The sequence below is a fragment of the Mytilus edulis genome, chromosome 6 (assembly GCF_963676685.1).
Source record: "Mytilus edulis chromosome 6, xbMytEdul2.2, whole genome shotgun sequence".
NCBI classification, from domain to species: domain Eukaryota; kingdom Metazoa; phylum Mollusca; class Bivalvia; order Mytilida; family Mytilidae; genus Mytilus; species Mytilus edulis.
Genome location: NC_092349.1, coordinates 88,844,215 through 88,869,966, shown reverse-complemented (window position 1 = coordinate 88,869,966; position 25,752 = coordinate 88,844,215). Strand labels below are relative to the sequence as shown.

General features: G+C 32.5%; 1 protein-coding gene across 1 annotated transcript; it reads left to right on the top strand.

Moving 5' to 3' along the window:
* Window positions 1–1,802: 1,802 nt before the first annotated feature.
* On the top strand, window positions 1,803–23,668 carry LOC139526741 (uncharacterized). Its single transcript, XM_071321906.1, has 5 exons — window positions 1,803–1,812; window positions 2,605–2,859; window positions 13,965–14,150; window positions 23,188–23,457; window positions 23,628–23,668. The coding sequence occupies exons 1-5, from the start codon at window positions 1,803–1,805 to the stop codon at window positions 23,666–23,668; spliced, it is 762 nt and encodes a 253-aa protein (XP_071178007.1).
* Window positions 23,669–25,752: the final 2,084 nt, after the last annotated feature.

Sequence of the window (25,752 nt, the reverse complement as noted above, 5' to 3'; positions counted from 1 at the left end):
AATGTTTTTCAAGCTCTGAAGTGACTACTCTAGGTTGCCATGAAGTCAAGTTATGTTAAAGGAGTATTGTACATATTTACTTCGTGTGGTAATGTATTATCGTAATTTTAGCATTTCAAATTCACACTCAGTATATCAGTCATATTCGTGAATAGAGCACATTCAGTTCGATGCAGACAGACTATATAGAAGAGTTAAACCAATATTAGACGGTTAATATAAGACGGGGTAAAATTATAGCTAGTTATTTTAGACACAGACACATTGTATGTTTTATCCAATTTGTGATTATGTTCATACAATTTATGAAGTGTCATGTTTGTTATATACTAGTATGCATAAAAACTCTGTTGGAGCAGTGTCTGCATTAGACATGTTAAAATTGAGAATGGAAATGGGCAATGTGCCAAAGAGACAACAACCCGACCATAGAAAAAAACAACAGCAGAAGGTCACCAATAGGTCTTCCATGTAGCGATAAATTCCAGCACCCGGAGGCGTCCTTCAACTGACCCCTAAACAAATATATACTAGTTCAGTGATAATGAACGCCATACTAATTTCCAAATTGTACACAAGAAACTAAAATTAAAATAATACAAGACTAACAAAGGCCAGAGGCTCCTGACTTGGGACAGGCGCAAAAATGCGGCGGGGTTAAACATGTTTGTGAGATCTCAACCCTCCCCCTATACCTCTAGCCATTGTAGAAAAGTAAACGGATAACAATACGCACATTAAAATTCAGTTAAAGAGAAGTCCGAGTCTGATGTCAGAAGATGTAACCAAAGAAAATAAACAAAATGACAATAATACATAAATAACAACAGACTATGAGAAGTTAACTGACATGCCAGCTCCGGACTCCAATTAAACTGACTGAAAGATTATGATTTCATCATATGAACATCAGGCACAATCCTTCCTGTTAGGGATTTAGAATCATACCATCATAACATATATGAGAAGAACATAACCCGTGTCATGCCAACAACTGGTTTTTGAATAAATGTGTTAAGTTCCGATGCAAAGACCCTATAAGTGAATCAATATTAACGCCAAAATATGCAATCTTTAATGACCTGACAACAGTATCGTAACTATATCCCTTCTTAATAAGTTTATTCAAAGGTATTGTTAGTTTTTGAGGTGAATACTGACACCTTTGTGCTTTATAAAGAATATTTCCATAAAAAATTGGATGATACCTGAACGTATAAGAAGTCTGCATGTTGAGCTATATTTACGAATGATTTCCTTATACCGATGATAAAATTTAGTAAATGTTTTGACTAGTTTGTGATATCGAAAACCCTGGTGTAATAGTTTTTCAGTAATACACAAATTTCTCTCGTTAAAATCTAAAACATTGTTACATACACGAGCAAATCGTACAAGTTGAGATATATAAACACCGTAAGATGGTGACAAGGGAATGTCACTATCTAAAACTGGATAATTAACGATAGGAAATGAAAAATCATCTCTTTTATCATCTCTTTTAGTATTCAGCTACATATATGACTATTGTTTACAATTGAGAGTCCAAAGTCTACAATTGAGAAATTGAAATAAGATACCATTTCAAAAGAGTAGAACTAATTAATGATTTACTAGGTACAATAATATTTGTTTTAAAATTGCTACACATTGGCTGATCCGAAGGTAAAACTCCACTATGTCTTCCGATTGTTTTTTAATTATATAAACGTTCCTTTTTTCAAAACGTAATAAAACTTTACTGGAATGAAAATGTTGTTGATAGAGACTTTACTTCAGTGTCAAATAATCAAATTCATAGGATGCCAAGGGGTAAAAAAGGAAAGAAAAACTACAAAAGAGCTACATATAAATTAAGAGACAATATTTGGTGAAGATTTATGAAAAGTATTTATTCAAAAAGAAATCGTAGAAAGTAGAACATAAAAGTGTTTTAAATGTGATATTTCAAATAAAATTCTGCAGTTTTCAAGACATTTGTTTTTGTAATTAACTAGAAATAATCACAGTACAAGAAATTTAATACTGTATACTATTTTCTGTAAATTTTTGTTATTCTATTTCTGTAATTATAATTTACATATTTACTGTAAATTATTCATACCTATTAATTTGTATCACTCATTTCAAATTTAATTAAACTTACAAATGTACATTTCTGTTACAAAGATACATAAAATTTATCATTGAGATACAGCAATGTGTTATTATTGTAAACAGATGATGTGTATATTTATAAATAGGATGTTGATGACAACAAGTTCCTCCCATCCTCATATAGATTTTAATGCTTACCACATTGTAATTTTTATAGGTCAAGTCAAGTCTTTAAGGCCCAGGATTTTCTCAATCTTCATGAAATATTTATCAAACTTCAAATTTGAATTAATTTCATTAAAATCTCTGAGATAAACCAGATTTGGTAAAATTCTGTATGTTCTCTTTTTTGCCCTATAAGGGTTGCATTTCTTTAAATATCGACAATGCATATAATATTCACTACTATTGTTTTTGGCTAATGTTAAACATTTCCAATCCTGGAATCTATGAGGAGTTTATTACCTATGTGTACATACCAGCATAACCTGTATATTTTTGTTTTAGCCTTTTCTGATGTAAATATTGCATCAAAAAAACCTACAAAGATTTCTTCTATTTATGATCCTAAAGTTAACGAGGAAGGAGATATTCTGTGTTGTAACTCTACATATGCCGTTGATGGAGACAAGACATCATGGAGAGGTGAAGATTTGTTTTGTGCACATACACGAAAAGACGATACTCAGCAGCCGTGGTGGGCAGTTGACCTACTGAATGTTTATGATATCAATGTTATAGATATTTATGGGCGCACAGATGGTAAGTGTTACTTTTTAATTGTTTTACATTTATTTTTTTAGATACAGTGACACCTGTTTTAAGAGACCACTCAAGGGAGAGCAAAAAAGTGGTATCGTAAGACAGGTGGTCTTTTAATACAGGTTCAATTTATATGAAAAGCACTACAGAGGGCTCTAAAATTAATGGTCTTCTAAAACAGGTTTTTGCTTAATACAGGTGGTTTCTTAAGCAGGTTTGACTGTATCTATATTAGAAAAATGAATTTCTTATTTTTATCAAGTAAAACAATTTTATCAAGATGAAACTTTATTCGTATTAAAAATGAAAAAGAAACTTATTTGTATAGTTTATATTCCAAAGTGTTGATGAAATAATGTGGAGTTTTAATTGACTTTGAGTATCCCGCCAAAATAACGATGGATGACATTAGGTACTAGTGATACAACATCATAAGCTTTATAAAGTCTAATAATATGCAAGAGTTCAGTTGATATCACAAATTTGAGGAAATACATTTTATATATACCAATAGTTTTTTTTCAATTTCATGAAGACATAATTAACCAAAATGGCACCGTAAAAAATGTCAGAGTAGACGGTATTGATATACATGGGCATTTAAAAAAAAAAGAAAAATGAAAAAAAAAAACAATGATGAGAAATAAGTGATTTAACAATACTGTGAATACTTAAACATCATTAAAAACAAAATCCAAATCTGTAACCTTAAACTAAAAATAACTAAGTAAAATTGAACATTGTTTACCAAGATCTCATCTCCGCAACGATTTCCTATGGCTCTACAGCAGAATTCATTCAGAACCTTTAAAAAAAAAAAACAACAAGAAACAGCACCTTGGGAAATTCTCTTATTTAACTTTCAGATACATTGATGGTGTCCTTGATTCATTGATCTTTTCCTTAATATTAACACAGATTAACAACTTGACACTAAAATCAATGACCAATGGGATGATTTCAATCTTCCAATTATCAATATCAATTTATCATTTCTCAGCAGTAACACACTCGTCGTAAGGTGTTTACATATCTCAATTGGTACGCTAAGCTCGTGCATGTTCACAATTTACAGATTTCATATATAGGAGTGTTGCTGGTGAAACTAAGAAAACACTTCTAAAAGTCAGACGCAAATACAGCCCGATAAATCGATTATCAGGTTATCTGCATGTTGATATTGTTAAATATCAGCTGCTCGACACAATATGAAAACCTTTTCGCTGCACTCACGCGACAAAAAGCTTCATATTGTGACTCGCAGCTGATATTTTACAATATCAACATGCAGATAACCTGATAATCGGTACGGATCATGAATATTCATTAAATATCTACGGCTAGTGAATTTTATTCATATAATATGGAATATGGAATCATATCAACGTGTTTTATATCTTACAATTAATACCAACTTCAACAAATATATAAAATGAATGTATTGATTATATACCGCTTGGATTGAGGTTAGTGATGTCTATTGCAGACGAATTTAATGTATTTTGTAGTTATTGTTTGCTGGATTGGAAGAGCAAACAATAATTTCCTGGATATAACGACGACAAACATCATAGGCCATCAAAGTAGATATTTCTAACACTGTATCGTAGAAATCAGATAGTCAAAGTTTGAAGAAAATGTCTACTAATCACGTTTTCTTGTCTTACAGTGGATCATGATTCCCAAAAAAGGACAAGTGTGTAGTTCATGTAATTGACGGTTGGGTTGTTTCTGTGTATAACTATACATGTGAAACGTTTCATGCTTTTGCTGTGAAATGGTAAATCATACCAATATATTGGACTTTTCCGCCTGACTGTTGTCGACTGTTTTGAATTTTGCAACCATTAATAGTGCGGTGACAGAAGTGTAAAAAGTCGTCTAGATCGCGAGTTTAATCTCCCCAAATAACACACGGCTAAAAATGGTCTTAACTTAAAGACAAATATGTCTTCTTTAGTTTTTGCCCTGTCATCAGAATTTCGTACGGTCACTTTTTTCTAAAAAGTCGTTTTAATGACTGGTAGTATATAGGAGAGTTTTAACCCCCCTTTTTAAAAATGAAAAAAAATGGGTATGTTTGCTTACATTTAATTGAAATAGTTTTTCCTGAAGCTATTTTTACATGTCAAAATATGCTATTCAGTATTTTATTTTCTTCTAATCTATAAAATTTGTGAAGTTTAGACTATTTAAAATTGAGGTAATTTTAATTGCAAATTCAGACTCAAACTTTAGTTTCTTCTTCATAGTAGTAATAAAAATTATCCCATAATATTTTAAGAATATAGTATTTAATAAAACTAATAAGTAATAAAAATTTCGGAACCAAAATATGAAAAAAAACTTAAGAAATCAATGGAAAAAGAATGGAGTAAAAATCTTCAATTTCAACACGGAACTCAATCACTTGCCTTCCGTCCCATTTTGTGTATTAGTCAATAATTTGCTCTCAAATGATATATGCAATTACTACCTTTTTCGCTATTATATACACATATTTTCAATTAAAGTGCACTGATATATGCCACATACTTTGTTTGTATATGTTTATATTCTATATTTTTTCGTTATAAAACATCAAATATGATTTGTCAGAAAAGTCTTATTGTAAAATCAAAATAATTGACGGATAGTTTCAGTAAATATTCCGTGATATGTCAAGTCCTGTGCAATAAAATCAACGGTACCAAGTTTGTTGCACCAGATGCGCATTTCGACAATACATGTCTCTTCAGTGATGCTCGTGGCCAAAATATTTGAAATCCAAAGCTTATATAAAAGATGAAGAGCTATAATCCAAAAGGTCCAAAAAGTATAACCAAATTCGTGAAAGGAATCAGAGCTTTGCATGAGGGAGATACATTCCTTAATTTATAATAATTTCTAATATTTTGTAACAGCAAATTTTTATGACACAAAAAATCCGTATTTTCATGCCAGTATCGAAGTACTGGCTACTAGGCTGATGATACCCTCGGGGACTAATAGTCCACCAGCAGAGGCATCGACCCAGTGGTAGTAATAAAATCAACGGTACCAAGTTTGTTGCACCAGATGCGCTTTTCGACAATACATGTCTCTTCAGTGATGCTCGTGGCCAAAATATTTGAAATCCAGAGCGTATATAAAAGATGCAACTTGCTCGATTAAGTCCAAAGAACATACATAAATTTTATGCAGTGAATAAAAAATATGCTAAAAAAAACTCGATTGAAATTTTGAATCAATTTACCAGTTTAGAGAAGTACACTTTTGTATCTGCATTGCATAAAAGATTGGATGAAGGCATCAAGATGTTTCATGCGATAGCTGAGAATTTGAAGAACTCCGTGTAGGAAGTTTTACGACATACAATTATCTGACTGTTGTCCCTCAGATTCGGGTATTCGGTGTACACGTTCTAGAATGCAGTCGTTCATCTGGAGCGCTTGTATATTTTGTTGCAACAAAACATTTTAGAAAGATAAAAAAATTACTCAAGTTTGAATCAGATGAGCGTGTTAAAATGTTTTATCCGTGTCAGATAAAGTTAAAGTTGAAATAGTTTCCCGTCCATCTTTTAAACTTCAAGCACTCTGTCATTTTGGTTGCATTACAAAACATTTGCTAAAAACGAAAAAAAAAAATCCAAACCCGTGGAAGCAGATATTTCAGAACACGATACTACTTTTACTAATTTTATTTTGGCTATTGACAACGATTTAATGGTCATTTCTCATGACACCGTTACTTGATAAATATAGATCACTTCTTCGGGCTGATTCTAATTTAAAATATTCTACATGTAAAATGCAGTCTAAACTCATTTATTTATATATAGAAATTCAGTTGTCAAACAACTTCAGCAAGTACAAGGCAAATATAGCATATTATTTAGTAGCAAAATAACTATTTAAGATGCCATATAAGCTTATAGTCAATTGAAAACTGATCTCAAAATCTCAATGTCAACTGTAATAGACACAAATAACGGACAGATATTTAATTCCGCTGCAAGTTTACTTAGTAAAGATATCGAAGCTCTAAAGAAGACTACCCAACTTCGGATGAATTGTTTCTTCCTTCTTAATTCAGTCAATGCCTTCGTATTTATTGTAATTCATTTTATGGTTACTAAATGAAACTGCATAAAGCCAAGACTATTCTCAGAAAATGGCACCAGAGTAATTGTGGAAATGCTTAGCAATTGTTGAGGCAATCATTTTTTTTACTCCTTTTCATTTAGGATTGGCTTTACAAATGTACCGTGAGTTTGGTTCAAAACACCTTGTTGAAACATTGAATGCCAATGGATTTTATGCTTCTTAAAGTAAAGTGCGACGCTGTCTAATGTGTTGCCAACCATGAACATGAGCGAATTCAAGATAGTGTGTACTTCTCGTATGTTTCCCCGGCATCTTTGCAGACAAGTATATGGATGTCATCACACCTTTCTAAACCCCCTTATAGATCTCTGTCAAATCTTAGATAAATTGATAGGGATGGTTTGAAGCTGGTATTTTTTTTAGGAACAAATGTTTTCAGACTTCCTACAATACCTTGTCTGTACTTGTAAAGAAAAATTCAAAATAACGTGTTTGCTTTGAGCAGAACCTTTCATGTGCAGACCTGTGGCCATAAGTGAAATGTGTAGAAATATTAAAACATGTCAAAATGTTAGAAATTATTATAAATTAAGGAATGTATCTCCCTCATGCAAAGCTCTGATTCCTCTCACGGATTTTGCTATGCTTTTTGGAACTTTTGGATTATAGCTCTTCATCTTTAATATAAGCTTTGGATTTCACATATTTACGAGCATCACTGAAGAGACATGTATTGTCGAAATGCGCATCTGGCGCAAAAAAATGGTACTGTTATTGTTATTACTACCAATGGGTCGATGCCTCTGCTGGTGGACTGTTAGTCCCCGAGGGTATCACCAGCTCAGTAGCCAGTTCTCTGGTACTGGCATGAAAATATGAATTTTTTGTTTCATTAAAATTTGCTGTTACAAAATGTTAGAAATTATTATAAATTAAGGAATGTATCTCCCTCATGCAAAGCTCTGATTCCTTTCACAGATTTGGCTATTCCTTTTGAACTTATAGGAGGATTATAGCTCTTCATCTTTAATATAAGCTTTGGATTTCACATATTTTGGCCACGCATATCACTGAAGAGACATGTCTTGTCGAAATGCGCATTATTTTGTACATTAATCAGGCCGTTAGATTTTTTTTTGTTTTACATTATTCGTTTCGGGAATTGAAGACTTTGAAGACATTGCAGTATGAATTTTACTCATTGTTGAAACCAGTGCGGGACCTATAAATGTTTTATGTCTCAGTTGGTCTCATTTGGAGAGTTGTCTCATTTGCAATCATATCACATCTTCTTTTTTTTATATGGAATACTTTTGAAGTCTGTAGTACGTTGCAAGGGAAAAAAGGGGGATATAGTTACAAAACCTATAATGTAATAGATATTACCCAGAGTTAAATACACAACAAAAGATAATACTATGGTAGCAGTAATAATTGTGTAAAAAAAACAAAAAGCAACGAGTAGTCTATAAAAAACCTGAAGTATCCGCAAATTCAATTTGAGGTCATATTTGACTGTAGTGTTCTATGGCTTTGGTTTGATACCTCACCCAATATGATAGATTAGAAAATAATTTTAAAGTATTGTCCTGCATGACACTTGATTTTTACCTGAAATTGATATTTTTCATAAGGTTAGGGTGCTCTTAACATTTTATAGGTTGAAAACTTGATTTTTGAAGTCTTGTTTATATAACGTCGATTTAGGATTTTTTTTGATAAAAAAAATCTCAATGATTAAGGTATATGTATAATAACAAACATTACTAAAGCCAAAACAGTATCATTTGTCTTTAGGTAGAGTTTAGAAATAGAAAAAAATGTCAAAATTGAAACCAACCCAAATTTTCACAAATTTTTACATATGACCTTTGACCTCAATTTAAAAAAAATGTGACCATATCAAGTCCTGACGACAGGCATATTATTATAGTACACGATTTCCTCTTTCCAATGATATATTATGTAGGTGTGTGTTCGGTGGGGAGATTAAATTCCAAAAAATCTGCCTTCAGTCACCGCACTATAAGGGTTTCTGTTTGATGACTTCATATTCACAACTGTTGGTTAGCTTCATAACTAATACTATGTGCAGTTTCATGAATTTACTATACAAAGGTTACTTATACCATTATATTAATTTGACTCTTGACTGCTGACGGCCATTTTTAAGATTGCGACAATATTTGATTGTTTCTAAATGGCGTCATATCAAAATATGTTCGTAAGCATCTCAACTAATATTATGCAAAGTTTCATTATTTTATTATGAAGTGATCTATCAGACTTATGTATAGAACTTTTGGAAGTTGGCGGCAAATTTGAATTTTGCGGCCATTCTGGAATTTCTTTAGATTGCTACATCATTTTCATATCCAAAAATGTTAATAATGAATGACTAACGCTTTGTAAAGACGCAACACTTATTAATGTTTGAATAACTTCCGCTGTGGTTATGAGCTCGTTCAATGTATTTGTTCTGCATATGAATTAATCATATTTCTTAAAATAGAAGAAGTATCCAAAAGGGAAATAATATAGATTATGTGTGCTGTCTATTGCGATACACATATCTCTAAAGGGAGGAAAACAATTAAGACCAAAAGACGTTACCTTACTTAATGGGTATGGGTCTCTTTTAGCCAAGGATTTACCTTACTTCATGGGTACCCGTCTCTTCTAGCCAATTGCTTACCTTACTTAAAGGGTACCCGTCTCCTCTAGCCAATTTCTTACCTTACTTCATTGGTATTCGTCTCTTCTAACCAAATACTTACCTTACTTATCGGGTACTCATCTCTTCTAGCTAAATGCGTACCTTACTTAATGGGCACTCGTCTCTTCTAGCCAATTGGTTACATTACTTAACGGGTACCCGTCTCTTCTAGCTAAATACTTACCTTACTTAATAGTTACTTGTCTCCTCTAGCCAAATGCTTACCTTACTAATTGGGTACTCGTCTCTTCTAGCTAAATACTTACCTTACTTGACGGGTAATCGTCTCTCCTATCAAAATACTTACCTTACGTAATAGGTACTTGTCTCCTCTAGCCAAATGCTTACCTTACTTAATGTGTACTTGTCTCCTCTAACCAAATGCTTACCTTACTTCATTGGTACTCGTCTCTTCTAACCAAATACTTACCTTACTTAATGGATACTCATCTTTTCTATCAAAATACTTACCTTACTTAATGGGTACTTGTCTCTTCTAACCAAATGCTCACCTAACGTAATAGTTACTTGTCTCCTCTAGCCAAATGCTTACTTTACTTAATGGGTACTTGTCTCTTTTATCCAAAATGCTTACCTTACTTAATGGGTACTTGTCTTTTCTCAACAAATGCTTACCTTACTTAATGGGTACTCGTCTCTTCTAGCAAAATACTTACATTACCTTATGGGTACTCATCACTTCTAATCAAATACTTTCCTTACTTGATTGGTACTCGTCTCTTTTAGCTGAACACTTACCTTACTTAACGGATACTCGTCTCTTCTAGCCAAATACTAACATTACCTAACGGGTACCCGTCTCTTTTAGCCAAATACTTACCTTACGTAATGGGTACTTGTCTATTCTCAACAAATGCTTACTTTACTTAATGGGTACTCGTCTCTTCTAGCCAAATACTTTCATGCTTTTGTTGTGAAATGGTAAATTATACCAAGATATATATTGGACTTTTCCGCCCGCCTGTTGTCGACTGTTTTGAATTTTGCAGCCATTAAGGGTTTCTGTTTGATGAATTCATATTCACAACTGTTGGTTAGCTTCATAAATAATACTATGTGCAGTTTCATGAATTTACTATACAAAGGTTACTTATACCATTATATTAATTTGACTCTTGACTGGTGACGGCCATTTTGAAGATTGCGACAATATTTGATTGTTTCTAAATGGCGTCATATCAAAATATGTTCGTAAGCATCTCAACTAATATTATGCAAAGTTTCATTATTTTATTATGAAGTGATCTATCAGACTTATGTATAGAACTTTTGGAAGTTGGCGGCAAATTTGAATGTTGCGGCAATTCTGGAATTTCTTTAGATTGCTTCATAATTTTCATATCCAAAAATGTTAATAATGAATGATTAACGCTTTGTAAAGACGCAACACTTATTAATGTTTGAATAACTTTCGCTGTTGTTATGCGCTCGTTCAATGTATTTGTTCTGCATATGAATTAATTAAATTTCTTAAAATAGAAGAAGTATCCAAAAGGGCAATAATATAGATGATGTGTGCTGTCTATTGCGATACACATTTCTCTAAAGGGAGGAAAACAATTAAGACCAAAAGACGTTACCTTACTTAATGGGATATATATGGGTCTCTTTTAGCCAAGTATTTACCTTACTTCATGAGTACCCGTCTCTTCTAGCCAATTGCTTAACTTACTTAACGGGTACCCGTCTCCTCTAGCCAAATGCTTAACTTACTTAATGGGTACTCATCTCTTCTAACTAAATACTTACCTTACTATATATAATTATTGGGTACCCATCTCTTCTAGCTAAATGCGTACCTTACTTAATGGGCACTCGTCTCTTCTAGCCGATTGGTTACATTACTTAACGGGTACCAGTCTCTTCTAGCTAAATACTTACCTTACTTAATAGTTACTTGTCTCCTCTAGCCAAATGCTTACCTTATTAAATGGGTACTCGTCTCTTCTAGCTAAATACTTACCTTACTTGATGGGTAATCGTCTCTCCTATCAAAATACTTACCTTACTTAATAGGTACTTGTCTCCTCTAGCCAAATGCTTACCTTACTTAATGTGTACTTGTCTCCCCTAACCAGATGCTTACCTTACTTCATTGGTACTCGTCTCTTCTAACCAAATACTTACCTTACTTAATGGATACTCATCTTTTCTATCAAAATACTTACCTTACTTAATTGGTACTTGTCTCTTCTAACCAAATGCTTACCTTACCTTACGTAATGTGTACTTGTTTCCTCTAGCCAAATGCTTATCTTACTTAATGGGTACTTGTCTCTTTTATCAAAAAACTTACCTTACTTAATGAGTACTTGTCTTTTCTCAACAAATGCTTCCCTTACTTAATGGGTACTCGTCTCTTCTAGTAAAATAATTACCTTACTTAATAGGTACTCGTCTCTTCTAACCAAATACTTACATTACCTTATGGGTACTCGTCACTTCTCATCAAATACTTTCCTTACTGGATAGGTACTTGTCTCTTTTAGCTGAATACTTACCTTACTTAACGGATACTCGTCTCCTCTAGCCAAATGCTTACCTTACTAAACGTGTACTTGTCTCCTCTAACCAAATGCTTACCTTACTTCATTGGTACTCGTCTCTTCTAACCAAATACTTACCTTACTTAATTGGTACTTGTCTCTTCTAACCAAATGCTTACCTTACCTTACGTAATTGGTACTTGTCTCCTCTAGCCAAATACTAACATTACCTAATGGGTACTCGTCTCTTTTAGCCAAATACTTACCTTACGTAATGGGTATTTGTCTCTTCTCAACAAATGTTCACCTTACTAAATGGGTACTCGTCTCTTCTAGCCAAATACTTACCTCACATAGGTACTCCTCTCTTCAAGCTAAATACTTACCTTACTTAATAGGTACTTTTCTCTTCTCACCAAATACTTACCTTACTTAATGTGTACTCGTCTCTATTCACCAAATGCTTACATTATCTAATGGGTGCTCGTCTATTTTAGCCAAATACTTACCTTACGTAATAGGTACTCTTCTCTTCTCACCAAATACTTACCTTACTTAATGTGTACTCGTCTCTATTCACCAAATGCTTACATTATCTAATGGGTACTCGTCTATTTTAGCCAAATACTTACTTTACGTGATGGGTTCTCGTCTCTTCTAGCCAAATACTTACCTCACTTGATAGGTACTCCTCTCTTCTAGCTAAATACTTACCTTCCTTAATAGGTACTCTTCTCTTCTCACCAAATACTTACCTTACTTAATGGGTACTCGTCTATTTTAGCCAAATGCTTACCTTACTTAATGGGTACTCGTCTCTTCTCAACAAATGCTTGCCTTACTTAATCTGTTAATGGTTACTCGTCTCTTCTAGCCAAATACTAACCTTACTTGATAGGGACACCTCTCTTCTAGATAAATACTTTCCTTACTTAATGGGTACTCGTTTCTTCTCACCAAATGCTTACCTTACTCAATGGGTAGTCGTGCCTTCTAGCCGAATACTTACCTTACTTAATGGGTACTAGTGTGTTCTAGCCAAATACTTACTTCACTTAGTTGGTTTTTGTCTAAACGAAAAAAAGTACTGGCATTTATTTTACATACTTGTCCCAATAAACCAAATACTTATCTTATTTTATAGGAAATGAATACCAACTGACAAACTTTGATGTCGAAGTTTTCATGCCAGCATGTACATGCAATAGTTGGAACAATTTAGATGAAGGGGATGTATTTCACTGTCACTTTTAGGCCACAGAAAGCCAGAGAATCACTTTAACATGTCCCAATAACACAAGAGGGAGGTTTGTCAGGATTAAACGTAAAGATACAGAAATTCTGACAATTTGTGAAGTAGAGGTCTACGGCGATCCAGTAAACAACCTAATTGAATCAGGTAATCAGGAAAAATCAATATATTGATGGTTAAGTGAACAATGTAATCATTCTTCAATAAGTGGTACTATCAAAGACTGGTCGGAAGGAAGAATGATAGGTAATTTTTTATGTTTACTTGTAGCATATTTTTTTCTTTTTTTTTCTTAAAACAAATAATAATGAAACCTATTTTCTCACAATTTATTTCAAAATTCTATCTCATAGATTTCTTTGTATGCATAACTTTAGTTTTTTCATGATCGTTCTAAGCAAAATTTGGTAATTTTCACCGACCCATAGCTTGAAAAATAGCACCCATCCTTTTTATTATTTTTTTGGAAAGAGCATAAGAAAATTCTCGGGAAACATATACCTATGATCTACCTTAACAATTGATAAACATTTCTATTTCAGGTTTGTCAATCACTGCTCATGCATGTGGATATGTCGGGTACGGATATGTAGGTCCTGCCATAGGAACATCTGTAGCGAACAGTGACATTATTCACTGTACATTAATATGCTTCACAAATACAGCCTGTAATGCTGCAGAGTATGACAAGAAAACAAATGTCTGTACACTGAAAGGTGATTGTACAGGTGAAACTCAGTCATCTTTGTTCCAAGACAACGACACAAATGTATTTTTTATTCAATAGACAATTCAATTGTGGACAATCCTTAAAATAACACGTATAGAGAGATTTCATTTTTTGCTTATTTATGAAACAAATAATGTTTTAAAACATTTTAACAGTGCGAAGGTAAATTTATAGGTTTTAAAATGTTTAAGTAACTGCAGATTCAGTTTCTTTTCATACTGCATCGAAAGTAAGATTCCTATTTTTCTTTTATAAAAATATGTATATAAAAAAATATGTGTAAATTCATCTGCAAAATTTGTCTAACTGAAAATTAAATTCATTGATTCTGGCGCTGATACAAACATTACAAATATAACAATACTAAACAAGTACAACATCAAATAGAATATCTCGTTTTGAAATGATCCAGAAACGAAATCTTCTGGGATTCTTAGTATCATCAAAGCAACTTTAGAAAGTTATGAAAACAATTAGACTTAAGGTGCTTGTTACGGATGATCTTGTTCTCCTTTCCGTTCTTTGACGAAAGCTATTGTTCCCTGAAAATCAATAAAAGATTATATTATGATCATTTATTCATTAACCTCTATTCAAAATAGTCAAATAAAAGGCAATTCATGTAAATTTTGAGAAGCTGGAATTGTGTTGATGATTTGTCGACTAGTACCATCTCAATCATAATCAATGGGATTCATATCCAGTTAAAAGGCTGATCACTAAAAAGTGTCAATTACCTAATGACGTGAAAAATCGGACAGAATGCGTGCCTAGCATTATCGTTCATGAATATTGATCTAGTTGGGATTGTCAATATGTGACACACCGATGTCTCGGTTGATGTTTTCGTGATATTTTTGGCCATCATAGTCGAATCCCTACCATAATGGTCTATTTTGCAGTCGAATGAAAAGCTTTCCATAACTGTCAAAAACCCAACACCAAACGCTGTAGTTTCAATGATGTGCTGTTCCCGGTATGCTGTATTCCGAAGTTTTAAGTCGTCATACACGCATGCTTCCATTTAAATGTTGTTACAGTAATTTGCTCTCCAACGACCCATGGAATCGACGCCACTGTCTCAAAGTCAAACTGCTGTGACCACTTGATCATTGATGTCGAGACGGACGTTGCATACTAGTCAGCAATTGACTGGTTACGTGGACGTAAATATACAAAATGCAGTCTATGATTTACAGTTTGAAAACTCACACTACCATGTATTCCCCAGTTTTTGCGTAAGCGATTAGCAGTAGTGAATGGATATCGACAGCTGACTATGAATAAGCCATCTCCGACGTTTTACGTGGCCTACCAGAACGCCAACGCTCATCATCGGTCCAACGATTTCTATGTTGCTTTAACAACATGGAAAAAAGTAAAATCACAAAAATACTGAACTCAAAGGAAAATCCAATCAAAAAGTCCATAATCACATTGCAAAATCAAGTGACAAAACAAATAAAAAACGAATGGACAAGAACTGTCATATTCCTGACTTACAAATTATAAGCATAGTACATAGTACTGATGAGTGATAACTTCTACTTCAAAGGAGGATATAACTGATAAAATCGGACATAAATGTGTCGACTTACAACCGGTTACATACAAATTACATTAAAAAGTAAACTCACAAAAATACTGAAATCTGAGGAAAACTCCAAAAGGAATGTCCCTCATCAAATCGCAATATTTAAAGCTCAAACACACGAAACAGAAGAACGACAACTGTCATATTCCTTACTTGGTACAGGTTTTTTCTAATGTAGAAAACGTTGGATTAAACGTAGTTTTATTGCTTGTTTAATCTCTCACTTGTATGACAGTCTCATCAAATTCCATTGAACGAAGAACACTTTTTAAGAAAGTATAACAAAAATCGAGACATGAAGTCTCCCTCAGTCGGATTATCCTTAAAGGAGACCTGATTTTTATAGATAATATATCAAATTTTGAAAGGAAAGTGATTGTAATTTTGAGCAAGTATGTACCTGTAATTATGGCTTCGTTTGACGAGAGAAGAACAAGTTGTGGAAAGTGGCAGCAGCAAGAAGCAGGATGCTGTATATATTTGTGCACTAAAATCCGCTTGTTTGAATCTTTTAGGTCTAATTAAAATTTTGAAACCAGTTATATATACTAGTAGATACTACTATTTACCGGGTTTGTAATAACATGAGAAACACGACGTGTGCCACATGTTGAGCAGGATCTGCTAACCCAACCGGTGCACGTTATATCACCCCCAGTCTGATGGTGGGATCTTTAGTTTTCTATATTGTGTCTTTTTTAATTTCATTTATCTGTTTGACCTTTTTTTTAGCCACGACGTTGTCAGTTTATTTTTGATCTATGAGTTTGAATTTCCCTTTTATATCTTTCGCCTAGCTCTCTTTTAGGTGTGTTCTGATAAAAAAAGGTCCTTTATATAGCCAATAATGAAATTGAGACATTTTTGACAAGTTTTTTTGAATAACATCTTAGTTTGTCCAAACTGAATTTAATTAATGCATGTCAAATCATATCAGTGCCGTATTTCTGAAATCTGATCCCATCATACCCTCCGGGAATAAAAGTCCGCGTCCAATTCACATGTGATTCTAAAATATAGCACTTAAAATGTCAACAATTATATTTATACGTTCGATAAGGAATCAAATATGTCCCCTTTTCAGTCAAACTTAGGATTAATGCCTATACTGCCTAACAAGTTGTAGTACGTAAGTAAGTAAATAAAGGCAACAGTAGTATACCGATGTTCAAAACTCATTAATCGATAGAAAAAAAAACAAATCGGGGCCACAAACCAAACCCGAGGGAAACGCATTACATATAAGAGGAGAATGACGACACACAATTAAAATGTAACACACACAGAAACGAAACGAACTAAGCATTAGACAAAATCCGATGAGAATAACAAATGTAACGTCAAAACTAAATACATGAATTTGGGATAGAAAAGTACCGTGACACGTCTTATAATAATGTGAATTCACACTCAAATATAAGTGGAAACAAGCGACACAAAAGAAACACAACGTTAACATGTAACACACACAGAAACAAACTATAATATAACAATGACCATATTCCTGACTTGGTACAGAACATTTTTCAAAAAGAAAAACATGGTAGGTTGAACCTGGTTTTGTGGTATGCCAAACCTACCGCTTTAATGGCCATGTTAAATATAAAATTAAAATGACAGCACATCATTACAGGACTAAATTATTTATTATAGTGACATGTGTAGATATGAACAAGACAATAACAATCAAAACCAAGGAGTAACCAAAAGACATTTTTATCAACAGTTATAAATAATAAATAAGAAACAACACGAACTCCGCTAAAAACCGGGAGTGAAATCAGGTGCTCCGGAAGAGTAAGCATTTCCTGCACCGTATACGGCACCCGTCGTGTTATTTCTTTGTTCTGTCCGGTAAAGATGGAAGGTTATTATGACCGAAGAAGAATATCAGATATGATTTCTGACACACTTTTGTCATAATGGCACATCAGCTCATGACAGATTATAAACATAAAATATTTATACACCCGACCCACAGGATCTTATATCATCTTATTTGAGGTGGACAAAATTGACCCTAAAAAACGATTTAATTGATTTTTGAAGTCAAAAAGTAAGCAGATTGGACTTAATTTGACTTTTTAACTAGCTACTTTAATTAAGGATTGATTGTAAATATATTATTTCATTGATGCTAAAATGATTGTATTTGCTAAGATGAATACTATTTGTATCTGGCGTAGCCGTTCAAACAATGCATTTCATCATTTTTCTTCGGTACATGACTTGTTGAATGGTATAAAACGTCTTATTTGTAACTTTCTTTTTTTCTCTCCGCAATAGGCTATCAAAAAATATTTATCTACTGTTCATGTGGACAATTTCCAAAAAAATTGTGGAGTAAACATTCTTGTCTTTCATATCATGAAAAAACACAATAAGGACTCGGCTAGTGTCCAGTTTGATGGTAATTTATGTTACTGTTAATAGTTATCAAAGGTACCAGGATTATAATTAAGTACGCCAGACGCGCGTTTCGTCTTCATAAGACTCCTCAATGACGCTCATATCAAAATATTTATAAAGCCAAAAAAGTACAAAGTTGAAGAGCATTGAGGATCCAAAATGCCAAAAAAGTTGTGCCAATAACGGCTAAGGTAATCTTTGCCTGGGATAAGAAAATCCTTAGTTTCTTGCAAAATCAAAGTTTTGTAAACAGGAAATTTATAAAAATGACCACATTATTGATATTCATGTCAACACCGAAGTGTTGACTACTGGGCTGGTGATACCCTCGATGGATGTGGCATCGACCCAGTGGTGTAAATAGTTATCGAAGGTACCATGATTATTACTTAGTACGCCAGACGCGGGTTTCATCTTTATTAGATGCATCAATGACGCTCATATCAAAATATTTTTAAAGCCAAAAAAGTACAAAGTTAACATTCATGCACATGATTTTTGACTTTTTACAAAAAAAATTGCCCTTGGAAAGCATTTAATGTTCACAACTAACGCATGAATACAAAGTAAAATCATTTATAAAAACATTGTTAAAATGTTCATTTTGATTAGTAGAGTTGTTTTGTCAGAAAATGCGTTTAAATTAACAGTAATACATTTATAGCTAACTTCGAATTTCCATACACAATGTTATCATAAACTATAATGGTATTGTTAGATTCTCAAAACAATTTAATACAATACTAGTAGGTAAATTTCAATTGGTCTAATGAACGAAGGCATAGAACACATGTGTAGACCCCAAAAAAAGTGAAAAAGCCTTTGAACATAATGTTTCTCTAAACCAAATACCTATCTGACTTGAAAGTTAAGATATTAAAATCCTGTGCTCTTTTGTTGACTCAGTCTAAATGCGTAGAAGTCAAGACGTTTGTTTGTTTCTTCACGGATTTTTTATTTTTTTTATTTTTCAGTCAACTTTTTTCTTTTATGAAAAACATAAATACAAACTCACGACACTTACACAATTTTGAAGATGGACATGATTAGCATAAATTATATTCTTTTAAAAAAGAAAGAGACCAAAACCAAAAAATCGAATGTGAAGCGTTAAGTGCATTTGTACTATGGAATATAACATACCTCAAGTTGTAATACCTTCACAGTACAGGTGTAATACCACCAAATCATGGTACGTCACATCCGGTTGCATACGAAAGTAGGCCTAAAAAAAATATTCCCTTGAATTTGACAGTTGTAGAAAATTAACCCTGCATTTCAATGCACTTAAACTTTTCTGAGTCGTAAATATGTATGTTGGATGTCTGAAATAATCATTCTTTTTTTATTTGATGGTCTTATAAAATATTTTGGAACGTTAAGGTTACATAGTTACCAAAGCAGGTAACCAGTAAATAACAGTGTAAAAATTGGGTTGTTTACTTCCGGCGGTGGTTACTTTCTTATATGCAATGAAATGTAGTGTGAAATTTTCACTGTATCACTGGAACTTTACACATGCAAAGTATTTCTTTGGTTGAAATAAAGGTAAATACTGTACAATTTTTTTAAAAGTGCCAATTTAACAAAGACTAATAGGGAAACATCAATGGTGGTATTACACCTGTATACATGTACGTCACACCCAGTTGCATAAATGAAACTGTTCGGAAAAAAATCACTTTCATTTGACAATTCGACAGTTAAAACTATATTTCATTGCAGTAAAACATATATCTTGGGTGTTTCAAAATCAATGATAATTTATAGGGTGATCATTTATTCATCAAGCTCTACTCAAAATTGATAAATAAAAGAGAATATTTTAAAACGCAATTTTTAACATTCCTTCTTCATTAAACCTGTCTACTTGATTCGCTGCCAATCAATATAAAGAAGTTATACATTGTAATGTTTTAACGTCGAACATATTATCCAACAATATAAAGAAAAACACAGAGCTGATAATGTACAAGTATCTTGTAGGATTGTTGTTTTTATTCATCTGCTGTGGTAACGTATTATTTTATTGATGTACATTTTTATTGTAGGATAACACTCTCTACATTTTTAATTTTTTTTTTACATCAAATAAGGAGGGCAAAAAATCCCAGCAGGACATTCAAACTCATAAATCGAAAATAAACCGACAACGCCATTTTAAAAGGTTTAGAAAAGTCTCTACTAAAATTTTAAAATTGTGTTAGCTATACACTGTTTACTTAAAATGATCAGAACAGAATTACGATTTCAATTTCATTTAAAAATGCCCTATACCAAGCCAGGAATATGGCCATTGTTATATTATAGTTCGTTTCTGTGTGTATTACATTATAACGTTGTGTCGTTTGTTTTCTCTTATTTTTGAGTGTAAATTCACATTGCGATAAGACGTGTCACGGTACTTGTCTATCCCAAATTCATGTACTTGGTTTTGATGTTATATATATATGTTATATTTGTTATTCTCGTGGGATTTTGTCTATGTGTGTTACATTTTAGTGTTATGTCGTTGTTCTCCTCTTATATTTAATGCTTTTCCCTCGGTTTTAGTTTGGTACCCCGATTTTGTTATTTGTCCATGGATTTATGAGTTTTGAACAGCGGTATACTACTGTTGCCTTTATTCATTAAAAGAAAGTGAGTTTATAAATAAGAGAAAATTTGGAATTCTAAAAACTAGAACTGGTTTTGATTTGTTAGATTCCGTCAATTGATATTCGATATAAGTCATTAGTGAATTTGAAAGTCAAAACTATTGTTGTATTTACCCAATATTTTGTAATAGATTTACAGACATTACCTCCAATTGATGTGTATTAAACTGTCAAACAGTCAATCGTAAATCACGTAAATATTTTATCAAACAATTAAAGACACTAAAGGCGTCAAAAGAAAGCGCTGGTAATTTTGATTCATGATTTGGAGCAGACAGGAATAGCAGTTTTGATGAACAGGTTTATTCAGGTACAAACAGTGACAAAGTATGAATGTTTTCGTGTTATTTCAGAATCTTCATTATAATTGATTTTAACATAGCCATCATTACTTGCGAATAAGTGCTGGAAAAGAATTTAACAAAGTTCTTGCCAACAATAAACTCATCGCAGATACCAAGGTTGAAATTTTGTATATGCGCCGACGCACGTTTCGTCTACAAAAGACTCATCAGTGACGCTCAAATAAAACAAAAGTTAGAAAGGAAAAATTAAGTACGAAGTTGATGAGCATTGATCAAGGACAACAAATTCCTAACAGTTTTGCAAAATACAGCTAAGGTTATCTATTCCTGAGGTAGAAAAGCCTTAGTATTTCAAAATAAATATAAAGGAATTTCAATAATATTTTTGACTAAGTATGAAAACGAGTGTGAGGATTTTGATTTTTTCTTTAGTTTAGTTTAGTTTTTCTTTTCTTTCGGAAAGTACAGTATAACAAGAGAACTGTCTTCTCACATACATTTTATCTTTTTAACTCTTACGTTTAGTTTACTTTTTTTTATATAAAAATGCGTTTTCTATAAAGACCTAAATTTACCCGAACCACAATTTGTTTAATAGGAGGACGGAATCCGATATCTGACCAATTTGGAGTAATTCATTAGGACATTCTTAACCAACACAAATAATTTATCGAAAATATTTCAGATAATATCAATCAACGAAAACATAAATTTATGTAAATAATTTCGTTTAATGTCACGTAATGTTGTCATTTTAGCGATATTTTTAACATAACCATATCACCAGGTTGAACCCACCATTTTTCTTATATGTCCTGTACAAAGACAGAAACATGGCATTTGTTGTCAAATATTTCGCTCTATGTGTTTAACATTGGCGTTTGTTTTTGTTGCTCTTCAGTGTTTCAGTTGTTCCGTTGTTTTTCCTCTTGTAGTTGATATGTTCGCTTCGGTTTTAGTTTGAAAACCGGTGTTGTTTCCGCTCAAACGAGTTATAAATGTTGACAGCAGTATACTATTGTTGACTTTATTTAAAACAAAATTTAACAAAAGCATGACAAAGTATAAATATAATCTTAAAATAATATTCAGAAGACAATCTTGTTAATCTACTCGAAATCTCCGGGATTTTACAAGAAATTTAGTGCATCGAAGAATCCTATTAATATTTAAAACTATTTACCGGGTTTGTAATAATATGAGCAACACGACGTGTACATCAGAATCTGCTTATCCTTCCATAACACCTGAGATCACCCCCAGCTTTTGTGGGATTCGTGTTGCTTAGTTTTAAGTTTTCGATGTTGTGTCTGATGTACAATTATTTGTCTGTTTGTCTTTTTATGTTTTAGCCATGGCGTTGTCATTTTGTTTTCGATCTATCAGTTTGAATTTTATATCTGGTAATTTTCGCCTCTATGTTAATACTATGTGGCGATCCAAACGTCAACTAGTAGATTTTAGAATTCCAATTTGTACTAGGAGGATTCTGGATCCAATTATTTTCCAATTTGTATAGTAACATATACGTGTATTACCAATGTGTATACCTGTATAACAAGTGTATATATATATATATATATTTTGTTTGAGGACTGCCCCAATGCAGTTATAACATCTAAACTGTCACAACCTTTGGAAATTTAGAGTTGTGCCAGTTCACATCGAAAATAACTATTTTCATTTAGCATATCTTTGTAATCTTTGCGCCGTGTTTGGAAAATTTAAAATTGTGTATCAGCGTCTGTGGTGTTCGCTTAAATTGTATAAATTTCAAGATTTAGAAAAAGTTTCTCAGTTTGAATATATTGACATGATTCATTTGACATCGTGCTATTATTGTAGAAGGATATCTGTTATCCGAAATATCTAATATTTGTTCATTTTATAGTTATTTAATGGTGATATTGTACCCTTTTTGACTTGTTATATATTATATTTTGTAGTGTACAGAATCATATTACTTGATCCATCGCCCTGTAAGATTGATCGTTGACTATTTATTCAGTCATTTTATATATATATATATATATACATTTATATAATATAACCTGTATTATTTTGTTTAAGCCTTTGCTGATATAAACATTGCATCAAAGAAACCTTCAAAGATGTCTTCCATTTATGATCCTAAAGTTGGCGAGGGTGTTGATTATCTGTGTTGTAACTCTTCTTATGCCCTTGATGGAGTGATGCCAAATCCGAAGCGGCAGGCATTCGAAGATTTTTTATGTGCTCATACACACAGGAACGATAATCAGCAGCAATGGTGGACTGTCGACCTTCAAAATATTTATGATATCAGTGTTATCAATATTTATGGACGCGAAGATTGTTGTCGTAAGTGTTATTTTTTCGTTTTCTTTTATGAATATTTATATAAAAATACTTAAAAAAACCAACATGTAACCAGATAAGACTTTTTCATTGTTTATTAGTGTAAAAGTTGAACAAGAAACTGATATGAATAGTTGATATTCAAAAGTGATACACCTTATTCGTATTTTCAGATTGGCATACAGAATTACAAAAGGGGGAAAGGGGGAACTAGACAATTGTTGAAATAAAAAGGTAAAAAGCATGCATGAAGCATAAATGTAACTCCAAGAAGGGCGCTGGAGTTTCGAGCCCACCTACATCCGTCATTGAAACTTTTCCCGTGCTGTTATATCAACCGCTGCCTTGACTCAATTATATGGCAAATATAGATCAAAGTTTAGCAGATATAAAATGTTTGATCACTTTATGGTACAGGCTTTTAACTTGGTATACTGAAAATGTAAGGGATATGGAACAATTACAATATAGCCGCCAAATTAAAGATGGCCGGCATGAGGTAAATAATAATAATAATAAAATTCTTTATTTAACGAAGGTAACACATTTAACAATGAAATGTAAATCTTCCATGAGTCCTTCAAAAACTATTAATACAAATAGAAAAGGAAAAAAATAAATAAAATACATACAAAATAAAATATACAAATATAGCCTTTGTATGAGGTCGATACAAGGATATATTGACCTGAAAGAAGTATATTGACTGAGGACGAAGTCCGAGGTCGATATACTTCTTTGGGTCGATATATCCTGTATTGACCTCATACAAAGGCTATATTTGTTATATTATTAATTTCCGACCATATTTGTATCAAAATCGTCATTTAGGTTTGTTGGAATTTTATAGATATTACATTGTCTCCTTGACAATAACAACATATTAGTTGTTATTTCATTTACTTTTTTTTTGGACATCTTATGTATTTGAAGATTTTTTTCGTCAAATAATCGATCACAGATATCATGTGTTTCAAAACGTTAAACAATATCCTGAAATTCATTACATGACGTCACAAAGTATATCGGTTTTTAGATATTCTAAAAATAACCGTGCGATATGCATTTTGCCGGTCAATATGCTTTTTGCTATCCGCCGTTTTCTCTCTACCTTCGAAAATATAGTTTAACATGTGACTATCCCTAAACGAATCAAATTTGTTAAAATATACGAATGAATAATATTACATAATACAGTTATGTATAGCAGCTTAAATATTGAATAAGTATATATGTTTTAAATAAAAGAAGAAAAATACATTAGTTTCGTGCATCTTTATTCTGTTCAGTTAGAAAACAGTTTGAACAGTGGTCTTAAATGTATCTCAATTATCTATTTCTTAGACCAGAATATTTAAATGTTCTTTTTAAAAATTCAGAATTAGGTCTTGGTACATGACGAAGTCCTGATGTTGTCGACTTGAGGAATACTACATCATACATTTAAAGAGGTCTACCTATATGCAAGAGTTCAATAGAAATCACAAGTTTAAGAAATTAGATTTAAATTAGGCCAATAATTATTATTTTTCAATTCCATGAATACATAATAACAAATGAAAATGGCGTTTATTTCAATTTAGCACTTTCAAAGATGCCAGAAAGTGACGGTATTGATAGGAGATGTATATACTATCAATGTAGTATAGAAATTTAGCAAACTAGTGAAACTGATAATGTGATATGGACACAGGCTTACAATTGATTTACTTTACAGGGGGATTAGTTCACTCTTAATCAGTTTCTCTCTGATAGTCTAAACAAGTACATAATGTTGCCATTTCAAATCTGCTTTCAAGGATGTAGATGCACCGTTACATCCGTTTCTACAGTAACAGTGGATACGCTCTTGACATGACGTTGCAACTTCTGCACGTTCTGGTATGAAATGCATCGACGTACCATTTGTTGTTTTCTAACCAAACAACACTGGTGATAGCCCGACAGGATGTGCATCGATATAATTACCCCCACCCCCCTACTAAAAAAAATAAAATAACCCGTACCTAAGTAAGCTAAACGTTTAGTATGTTTTTTTGTGAATCTAGTTTCCGCTGAATATTGTCAGTTGATCTTGTTTTCTGTATAATTGTTTTCTTAAAAAACCTGTCCCATCGAACTAAATAAACAACAACCTTAATTAGTGGATACAGTGTACCGCACGATATGATTTTCTTCCAAATAATTACCTTTCTTTGTAGATATTTTTCACATTAGTAATAATGTAATATGATAAATCTTAATTAAATTATCAATGTACTCTCATAATTTTATATATTTAGCTGACCATTTGACAAA